General features: G+C 55.8%; 1 protein-coding gene across 1 annotated transcript in view; it reads left to right on the plus strand.

The window, feature by feature from the left end:
- The first annotated feature begins 3,094 nt into the window (after positions 1-3,094).
- The window catches only part of SLC8B1 (solute carrier family 8 member B1), a 22,493-nt gene continuing 15,098 nt past the window's right edge, over positions 3,095-10,489 (plus strand). Inside the window, exons 1-3 of the mRNA XM_049619311.1 lie at positions 3,095-3,260; positions 3,642-3,796; positions 4,989-5,226. Coding sequence (XP_049475268.1) covers positions 5,071-5,226 — 156 coding nt within the window. The 5' untranslated portion in view covers positions 3,095-3,260; positions 3,642-3,796; positions 4,989-5,070. The remainder of the gene's footprint in view (positions 3,261-3,641; positions 3,797-4,988; positions 5,227-10,489) is intronic.

Raw genomic sequence — 10,489 nt, forward strand, 5'->3', positions numbered from 1 at the left:
CTTCGATAAACTGTCGTTATTTATCTGGTTTACGCCGAGCACCGGGCCAGCCTGCCCGTGTTGCTGCAGGCAGCTGTCCACGCAATGGGATCTGAGGGTCTTTTCTCCTCCTATCCCCAAAATACAATTCCCTCCCGCTGCTCGGCCCGCCACCTAAATACACACCATTTGACTCCTCCCTCCGTGGAGTCAGGCACGGTGGCGGATTGTGCTTTCCCAGCAGAGTCCACATTGAGAGCTCACGTGTCCCACCGTCTTCCTATGAGAGGAGTCTGACGTATCTCCCACCGAGAGGTAGAATCTGTTTCTTCTTGAATCTGGGGGGATCCGTGACAAGGCATCACTTCCACAACCAGCCATAAAAGGCAATGTGGCCGCTGCCCCGACCCCCGGAGCCTTGACGTGCATACCCTGAGCTGCCCCAGCCCCTGGCTATGCCATCCGTAGAGTCCGGCTGCCCGAGGCTGCCGTGCTCTATCTAGGGAAGCCCGGAGAGCGGCTCCTGCAGAGAAATCTACACGGAGATGCCCTGAGACTCCACGAAGAAAGAGGAATGTCCGGGTGGCCCCCAGCCGCCCCTGCCCAGCCACCGCACCTGCGCAAGCACAGAAGAGCCCTGCTCCTGTACCACCCGAGGGGGCCCTTCCCGAATTCTTGACCCGTAGAAACTCCGACATATAATAAAATGTGCTTGTTTGCGGAGGGCGGCTATAGGCACCCGATGCAAGCGTGAAATCCTTCATTCAACATCGACGTTTTCACCCACTGGGTGTCAGACGCTGGGTCAGGCTCTTCCACCCTCATCAATAGTAATGACGGTGATAATGATGATAATAACAGCAACCTCTGTGTGTTCAGCTCTTACCAGTACCGGGCAGTGGGTTATGGGTTTTACATATATAATCTCACGACAGTCCCGTGAGTGCCGTTAGGTGCTGTTACCAACCCATTTTCCAGATGGGGAAAGTCAGTCTCAAAAAGATGAAATGATTTGTCCGAGGTCAGGTAGCCAGTAAATGGCAGAGTTAGAACTTGAACTTGGATTGGGTGATTCCTGAGGCTACTCCTATGATGACTCATGATATCCAAATGGCCTTTCCCAGGGGCGCCTGGGTGGCTTGGTTGAGCATCTGACTTCAGCTCCGGTCACGAGCTCACGGTTTGTGAGTTCAAGCCCCGCGTCGGGCTGTGTGCCGACAGCTCAGAGCCTGGAGCCTGCTTTGGATTCTGTGTCTCCTTCTCTCTCTGCCCCTCCCCTACTTGTGCGAGTGCGTGCACTCTTGCTGTCTCTCTCTTTCTCTCTCTCTCTCTCTCTCTCTCTTTCTTAAAAATAAATAAAGATTTTTAAAAAATGGCCTTTCCCAGACTGGGAAACAGGCCTTAACCCTGAACACTGTCCACCAGGGCAGGGGCAAACCACGGGCTGTGTCCCAGGCCCCATTTGTCTCCCCTCTCTGTCCCCCATGAGTCTTTCCCTCCCTTGGCTCTTTCCTGGGGTCTCTCAACACATACCCTCCCTCCTCCCCACCCCCCCTCCCCACCCCCGCAGCCCTGGGAGACCAGGAGATAGTGATCTGCTTGCACAGCTGACCTAGATGGTGACACTGAGTTTCTTCTGCTGGCTGGGACACCAAGTACCAGTTAGGGCCCCTTAGGGAAGGAGGACTTTGGTTCCAAACTCAGCAATTTCGGAGCTACTTCTCCAAGCAGCGGGTGCCCCGGGGAACAGCTGACCACAGAGGGGGCGCAGTCATTCCCCCGCACAGACACTAGCTGTGGGCACCCCTGGCCTGCACCCTGCTCGGATGGACTCCCAGCTGGTGAGGGATCAGGCGTGTAAGCCCCTATATTGCAGGATTCACGAAATAATGGTTGCCACGATGCCTTCCATGGAGGGAGTACTCACTCAGCCCCCAGGCATAAGGCCCAGGCCTTTACACACAGTGTTGGATTTCATTTTGCAAGGACTCCACGTGGTAGGTACTGTTATCAACCTCATTTGCCAGGGAAGGAAAGTGAGGCTCTTAGAGTGTGTTTACCAAAGGTTGCAAAGAAACCAGACGCTCTGAGAGTCCAAATATATCATGCACTGGGCCACCGTGTCATCCGTGTCCCAGAGTGGGGACCCAGGGGTATGCTCTTTCTGACGGTGAGGAACCCGGGAGGGTGGGGGCGACGGAGGCTGGGGGGAGGGTGGGCCAGGCGCATGAGGAAGATTTTTGTCAGGTGGAAAAGGGAAGCGTGGCATCCGGGGAAGGGAGCTCAGAAGGAACAGAGGTGCTGGCCGCGTGTAAACAGCAGGGTGTTCAGGGAATGGGGAACCCTCCCCGGGACAGAGCGGGAGGGGGTGGCGGCGGGGGGGGGGGGTACAAGATGAGATCAGAAAGGGGCGCGAGGGCTGGACGCTGAGGGGCCCCAAACGCCTCCGGCAGGTGATGGTGAAGCGGGGCACCGGGAGAGCCAGGGACGTGCCAGGGCGGGGGGCGGAGCGAGCCTGCGGAGCCGCCGGGGAGGGGACGTCGGCCCCAGCTCCAACCTGCTGTCCTGCCGCCCAGCCCTCGGAAAGACGCCGAAGACGCGAACCTCCCCAGGGGCTGGGAATCGGGGAGGGGTACGAGTAGAGCGCCGACTCCCCTGTCTTGACTTATTTGCCTTATTCCTCTTTTAAAAGCGATGCTACTAGAGAGAGTGCTGACCCCAATCAGGAGGTCTCGCGAACGGAGGCATTTCAGGCAGGGCAGCCGGAATATTTGCGGGACCCGCCTCTCCTGGGACCCTCTCGAGCGCCCCTTATCACCGCTGATTTTACCAGAAGCATCTAGGAGTAAGCCTCCTCATTTCATTCTCTAACTGCCCCTCTCCGGCCTCCTGCTCTCTTTACCCTTCAGGTTTTATCTCAGCTTCCGCCGGATCCTCTACGGCGAAACCGACAGGCTGGAGACTGAGAAAGGAGGGCGGCTGGCGGGGAGGAGCCCCGAGACCTCCCCGGGACCTCGCGGGAGCCTGTGCCTTTAAGGGAGGGGGCGGGACCAACTTTCGGGGCGTGTCCTTGGGCGGGGCCAGCGGGGGCGGGGCCAAGGTGGGGCGGGGCGGGGACGAACCAGGGAAGTGCCCAGGACTCTGCAGCGGGCCGGGCGCCCAGGTCGGCGGCGACGGGGGCGAAAGGTCCGGCTGCGCGGGCCGGCGGCCGGGGACCGGGAAGGCCGCGAGGCCCGGCGGGATCGAGGTTCGGAGTTTGCGGGTCCGAGGCCCGGCCAGAGGTAAGCGGTGCCTCCTCGCCCGCCGGGGCGCCGCCTGAGGGCCGGGCACCCGGACTTCAACTTCTCAATTTTCTCAGAGATTAGGAAACACTTTGATGTTCCCGGGGTCTCGCACCCAGAAAGTGCAGCCGCAGATGGGGTTGAAGCCCAACTTCCTGTGCCCGCCTCTTCCTATCAGGACTGCACATCTAATGAGCGTTGGGCTTCGGACAGGCGTACAGAAGGCGCTCGATACATGCTCTCTTTGTGAATGAGTACAAGCAATCCGTCGTCCATAGAGAGGGAGGTCCTGACCCTCAAGCTGGGGACGCCAGAGATTCAGACACTTATTGAGCTTTTACTATGTGCTCCGATGGGCCAGCATGTGGCTTCATTTTGCAGATACCGGATCAGAAGCTCAGAGAAGCGAAGTGACCTCCCCAAGGCCGCTCGGCTCTGTAAGTGGCCGTTACCGGATTGGAAACTTGCGGTGTCCGGTTCCAAGTAGGTGCCAAGTGAAGTTCCGGAAAACAAGAGAAGAGGGGGAAAGTCACCAGGTAAGAAAAGAGCGCAGGGACGGGCCCCTTCTGCCCCCTCCTCTTCCCTTCTTTTCTTCTGGGGTCTCCCCCTCCCCCTCCTGCCTGGTCAGGTCCTTGAGAAACATCTGTGTAAAGAATTACAAAAACAAACAAACAAAAAAGCCCAGTGTGGTTTTCTGGACTTCGCTTCTCGTGAGGGCAAAAACAAAGCATGCTCGTGTACATAACATGTGGGAGAGCCAGAAGAAGGAAATCGGTGTGCCCAGGACCTGTTTTTGTTTTGTTTTGTTTTGTTTCCAGTTTGATTTCCTTGGGAGGAAAGAAAGCTGGCTTTGCCCTGGTGTCAAGGTAAAAGGCAGATGCTAGGACCCAGCTCAGCTCGGCTGCTAACAGGCTGTGTGATTTTGAGCAACGCACTTCCCTCTGGGCCTTGATTTCCCCATCCCAGGAGCTGTGGGCTCTGGGACCTCCCTACCATGTGACTTTGGGCAGGTTAGGGAACTCCTCGGAGCCCCGCTCCCTCCTCTGTGCAAGGGGCGGGGACGGTGACCTCTCCACCGCTGTCCTGAGGGCTGGATGAGAGAGGTGAGGCACAGCGGCTGGGGAAACAGACCTGGCTCTGTGCCCAGGTTTGCTCATCTGTAGAATGGAAATAATAACAGTGCCTTTTCTTGGCCAGTTCTGGGAATCCAGTGAGGTCATCTGTGATAAGTGCTTAGCTCACTGCGGGACCTGCAACCGCACTGCTTCGCCGTCCTCAAATCGGTGGCCCAAAGGCCAAGTGCACCCCCACGAGTATGTTTCCGTTGTTTTGAGGGCTTGCCAAGCTGCCCCCCCCCACTGCCCTCTTCCCATATTTGTTTCACCCCCCTGGTCCCTGGAGCTAGAATCCCCTTGGAGTCCCAGGATTCCTCCTTGCAGCCCTGAGGGTCCCGGCTCAGGCTAGGGGGTGGGCGTAGGTGGGGGAGGCCTGCGTCTCCATGGAGACGCTACCTGGGGGCTTAGGAAGAAGGGCGTAACTAACCTGCCCGCTGGGTGAGTTGGGTCCCTCCAGAGAGCCTCCATCCAGGGGGTGGGTTTCTACATTTGGCTTTCCTTTGGCGGGGGCAGGACGGAGGGCAGCTCCTCAGCTGAAAACGTTTTCAGTCCCCTCCTGCTGGGGCCTGGGCTCTTTGGTGACACTGTCCCTCGTTCTCACCTCACCCTGCAGGCCACTGGAGCTAGCAGCTGTTTGGAAGTGAAACGCTGCAGAAGGGGAAGGGGAGAGCGCCGGCCAGGCTCCGTGGGGGCCGATGACCCGCAGACAGAAGGATCTGCACCGGGTGCTGAGTTTGTTCCTTGTGCTGCGGATGGTGGAGACCGTGTCCGGGGCCAGGGGCCCATTTACAGGGACCCACATGAGCTCCCCGTTTTCAGCCTCAGATGTGAAGCAGACCCCCACGGCAGACGTGTACATCCAGGTAGGAAGGTGGCATCAGGCGGGGGTATATTCCCCCGATCAACGAATATTTGTTGGGTCTCTGCTATGTGGCAGGTACCCAGCTGAACCCTGGGACATACCAGGGAATGATAAAGACAAAACTCCCTGCCCTCAGGGAGCGAACAGTCTTCTGGGAGGACAGATCAAGGAGTAAAACATGTCAATTTCAGGTGGTAAGACGTTAGCGGGAGCTGTGATGAGGAGGGTGTATTTTCAGTGAGTTCCGAATGGGTGGTCACAGGTGGCTTCTGTGAGACACTGACCTCTGAGCCAAGCCCCGAATGGAAAAAGGAAGTCACTTATACAGACATCTGGGGAAGAAAGAGCATTCCAGACAGAGAGGACAGCAAGTGCAAAGGCCCTGGGGCAGCAGCAAGCCTGGCATGTTCCTGGAGCAGTGAGGAGGCCAGAGTGGCTGGTACAGGGCGAGTGAGGGGGAGAATGTTAAGAGATGAGGATGGAGAGGTAGCCGTGGCCAGGTTAGAAAAGGCCTTACAGGCTGAGGCTAGGAGGTGATATTTGTTTACAATAGTTGGGAGTCCGTGGAGAGTTGTAAGCGGAGTGTTGTCAGAATCTGATTTATTTCTTCAAAAGAGCTCTCTGGCTTCTCTGGGGAGAGTGGATTGAGAGGAGTGAGGGTGGCAGCGGGGAGAGCAGTGGAGGGGGGGTGCTTCTGCAGCTCTCTAGGTGAGTAGTGGCGGTTGTGGGAGATAGAAAAGAAGCGGAGGGATCTGGCGTAAAGGATCTACCAACAGATGAGGTGGTGGGAGAAAGAGATCTCCAGGGGGGACGGTGGTGCTGTTGACTCGGATGCATGGAGGGAGGAGAAAGGCAGATGTCTCAGTGAGAGGCAGGAAGTCCTTCTCCAAGACAGGGAGGGTGGGGGCCATTGAGACAGGCTGCGGGAACTTGCATCATGCCATTCCGATGTCTGCGAGCAGGGGAGAGATCACAGTAGATCCCAAGTGAAAGACTGAAGGCAGGGGACTGGTCACCGTGACCCCTGGAGTCCCCGTCATTCCCCCTCGGGAGAATGGAATTACAAACTCCTCCCTCTTGCACCGAAGAGCTGGGGGTGTTCAGCGCCCACGCCAGTGTTGTAGGGCCGCAGAGTACCTTCGTGCCCACCCTCGGAGGCAGGTGAACGGGTAATTATACCCATTTTACAGATGGGAAAGTGGTTTGTGGTTCGTGTGGTTATAAAATTCACCGAAGCCTCTCGGGGCATGCTCCTCGGGGGCAGGAAAACCGGAATAACTTGTGGCTTGTGCCAGACAATCTCTGAGTTATTGAGCACTTAGGCCAGCACGGAGGCACGCTCAACAAATTCTCCCCCAACTCCCCCCGTCCCCCCCATTTAGGGACACATCTCTGCCATAAATGAGAGTGCTGAGGGTCCGGGAGGGGAAGCCAGAGCCAGGAGAGGGCCAAATACTCCCCTGGGTGTCCTTAGTGACTCAGGGAATGGGGAGGAACTGAAAAGTCCACCCCAGACTCAGGGCAGTGTCACCGTGAATTTGCCACCCCAGGGGAGAGAGCTGGGGACAGGTGCTGCTGGGCTTCCTTGGGATGGGGGGCAGGCACGCTGTAGAAGAATGTGATTCCGGAGGCTGATGTGGGGGACCCGCCTTGCTGGCTCGCTCTGATGTCAGGGAAATGAAGACAAGCCGGGGCTGGGCCTGTCTCCCTGGCTGACCCTGAGGACAAGGAGGGGGGAGGGGGTGCGGGCTGGAAGGGGAGGCTACCCCTGCCCCACCGGGCTGGTTCCCCAGGAGCTTCAGCTCGTCACTTTTGGAAAGAGCTGAGTTCGAAACCGCCCTTGGGCAATCACTTTGCCTCTCTGTGCCTCCGTTTTCTCATCTATCAAATGGAGACAATTGTACCAACCTCCCAGGTCTGTCACGAAGACCGAGTGCGATGGTGCCCGGCACAGCGTGTGGCAAAACAGTTGCTGAGGACCTACTGTGTGCTGGGCACTGTGCAAGGCTTTGGTGGCGAGGTGGGCACTTAACAAGCATGTGAGCCTACGTACGAATCGCTGGGGACTTCAGAACACATAGGTGCTTGGCAGGGGGGGCACCTGGGGTGATGAGAATTTATAAGTGGGGGGGGATCCACCCTAGGCTGGAGGTAGTCGGAGAAGGCTTCCTGGAGGAAGCATCTGGGGAACCCAATAATTGGAGGATGAATGTGGCTGAACACGGAGGAAGAAGGCCGCGGTGCAGCGGCCCCCAGGGAAGACATGCGCAGTAGATACAGCAGTTGCCTCGCCTGAGAGCCAGCCAGCAGGGGTGGGGCCGTGGCCAGAGGGCTCAGAGACCCAACATCTCCCCTCCCCCAGTCTGAGGTCGGTGGGAGTTCGCCGAGGGCTGGAGGGGGTGGAGGCGCGATTTGACTACTGGTTTCTCTTTAAATTACGGTGCAACATACATAACCTCAAGGTCACCGTCTTTTCACTGTAATGCGGCCGCCGCACCCCCATCTGTCCCCCCCCCCTCCCCCCCCCCCCCACCCCCCCCCCTCCGCTGTCTACTTTCTGTCTCTACGAATTGGACTGGTCCACGCACCTCCGATAAACAGAGCTGAGGAGCGTTTGTCCTTTCGGTGACTAGCTTCATTGCACCGAGCACAGCGCCATCCGTTAGGGTCCCCATGCGGCCCGTCCGTCGTGTGGTGGCGGCGGCATTTCCCTCCTTCTGAAGGCAGAGTCCTAGGCCACCGCATGGATATGCCACACCTCGTCGTCCGTTCATCCCTCCGGGACCCTGGGGGTCGCTTCTACACCTTTGGGCGGTTTGTGAATAGTGCCGAGGAACGTGGGTGTGCTCGTCTGTCTCTGAGACCTGGGTTTCTGTTCTTTTCGGCATATACCCGGAAGTGGATTTACCCGATCTGGTTTTTTCCCAGTTTTATTGAGATAGAAGGGACATCCGGCACTGCCGCCGTTGAAGGCGTCCGGCATCACGAGTTATGTGAAGCGAGGACAGGAAGCTTAGTTAACATCTCTCGTCTCATATAGATGAAAGAAAGAAAAAGAGATATATATATTTTTCCCCCTCATGATGAGAACTCTTAGGATTTATTGTCCTGACAGCTTTCATACGTCCCAAACAGCAGCGATCACTCGTCACCACGTGGTGCCTTTCCTCCCTGGACTGGTAATTCTCTTAATTTGGGGGGGATCTGCCCCACCGTTGTTTTCCATTCCCACCAACAGTGCGCGTGGGTTCTGATTTCTCCCCATCCTTGCCAATACTTGATATTTTCCAGGTTTGTTTGCTTTACATAGCAGCCCTCCTAATGGGGGTGAGGCAGTATTTACAAAGCTTTTTTTTTTTTTTTTTTTTTTTTTTTTAATTCTTGGGGGTAATATTTATTCCTCTTTGAGAGCCAGAGAGACCCAGAATCCCAAGCAGGCTCCGGGCTCCGAGCGGTCAGCACAGAGCTGGACGCGGGGCTCGAACTCACGGACTGCGACTTCATGACCTGAGCCGGAGTCCGACACTTAACCCACTGAGCCACCCAGGTGCCCCTCAGCTTTTAAAAGTTTGAGAAGGGGGAGGGAAATCCTAGGCTGCAGACCCGACAACTCTGGCAGTTTGAAGAAGGAACACACATGACCGTTCGCGCACGAGAAGGGCACTTGGCAAGTAATCAGGGACTTGCGATTTAGCGACAAGGAGATTCCTACCGCGCTGGCCTGGACAGGACTTAGTGAGAAGTACTGTGTATAATAAGTAGGGTCGGGGGCGGGGATTTTGGCCAAACCCAGGGAACCTTTAACGTATTTGTCTCTGCGAGAGACGTGGGCAGGGCCCCGCCCCTATCCTTTGGGCATTACCGTTTTTTGCTGGGCTGCTCTTGACTTCCAGTTGCCAGCATCTTTTTCTGGAACTGCCCCTAAGCATGGTGGGAAGAAGTGCTGGGGAGCCAGCTAGTGACCGGTAGGAGTCGGTGTATAAATACCCCAGCTCCCTTGCCGGCGGGATTACTAGTCCAAGGTGGGCGTGGTCCCAGCCCAGGCTCACTGGTAGCTTTCTTTTCCTTCCCCACCGCCTCATTTTGGGAGTTGTATTCAATACAGCTCCCAAATACTTTTTTTTTTTTTCATAAAAAAATGTTTTTTTCTTCCAAATACTTACTTATAAATCCTTGTGTCCCGGTTGCTTCTGGAGGAACCCAGACTATGATACACTCTGACTCAGCCCTTTTACTTCTAGAATTCTCTCTTTCAAAATCGTTTCACATGTACTCAGAGAGTCACATGCAAGGAAGTTTATTGTTGGCAATATTGAAAAATCAGACACACCCATAGGCCTGCCAGTAGGGAAATGTTACCTCCCCTGTGCATCCTTCAGAGTATAAAATACTCCTCCGTTGTTGTTAAACAGATAGGCAGGGAGAGGCACCTGGGTGGTGCAGTCGATTAAGCGTGCTGACTCTCCATCGCAGGGTGGTGAGTTCAAGCCCTGCGTTGGGCTCCGCCCTGGGCATGAAGCCTACTTGAAAATTAAAGAACTGAAATATATCGGCGGGGAGTCTAGGGGGAGTGTGATGGTTAAGGACAGGGTTCTAGAGGCTCAAACCGACTGGATTCCCACCCTGTCTACCACTGAGTGGACCCCAGGACACTGCCTTCGTGTCCTTATCTGTGCACCGGGCACGATAATAGGGCTTTCCTTGAAAGATTGTGGGGCAGGTTAATTGAGATACATTTTAAGCTCCTGGCCTAGTGCCTGCCTTATAGCCATTACTCAGAACACTTTGACTTCTGTCAGCTTCTTCGTCGTAATGTGTACCGATATGTTAACACACGGCGTGTATGTGAAGTGATAATAGCACATTGTAAGAAGAAGAGATTGAAGACGGATCCGTTTCTGTAAAACAAGACAAACTGTGTACTGGGATGTATATACAAGGTCATTATGCCTGTCAGGTTACTCAGGAAACCATCGGTGGGTGGGGCCTTTGGGAAGAGGTGGGATTGTGGCGGGTAGGGAAGAGAATGGGGGATTTAGAAATCCGTACATATTTGTGTTTGGAAACCAATATGTATTCGTGACTTACTTGTGTTAATTTCAAACACGAGTTTATTTGAAAAAATTAAAGTATGCGGTTGGCACTTGGTGGGGGGTGGCGGTTAGGGGTCAGGCCGAAGGAGCTTGTCTTCAGCTGCTTGGATGGTCCCGGTCCGGCTGCCCTCAGGGCGTCTACCCCTGACATGTCTCCCC

Source organism: Panthera uncia, assembly GCF_023721935.1.
Source record: "Panthera uncia isolate 11264 chromosome D3 unlocalized genomic scaffold, Puncia_PCG_1.0 HiC_scaffold_8, whole genome shotgun sequence".
NCBI classification, from domain to species: Eukaryota; Metazoa; Chordata; class Mammalia; order Carnivora; family Felidae; genus Panthera; species Panthera uncia.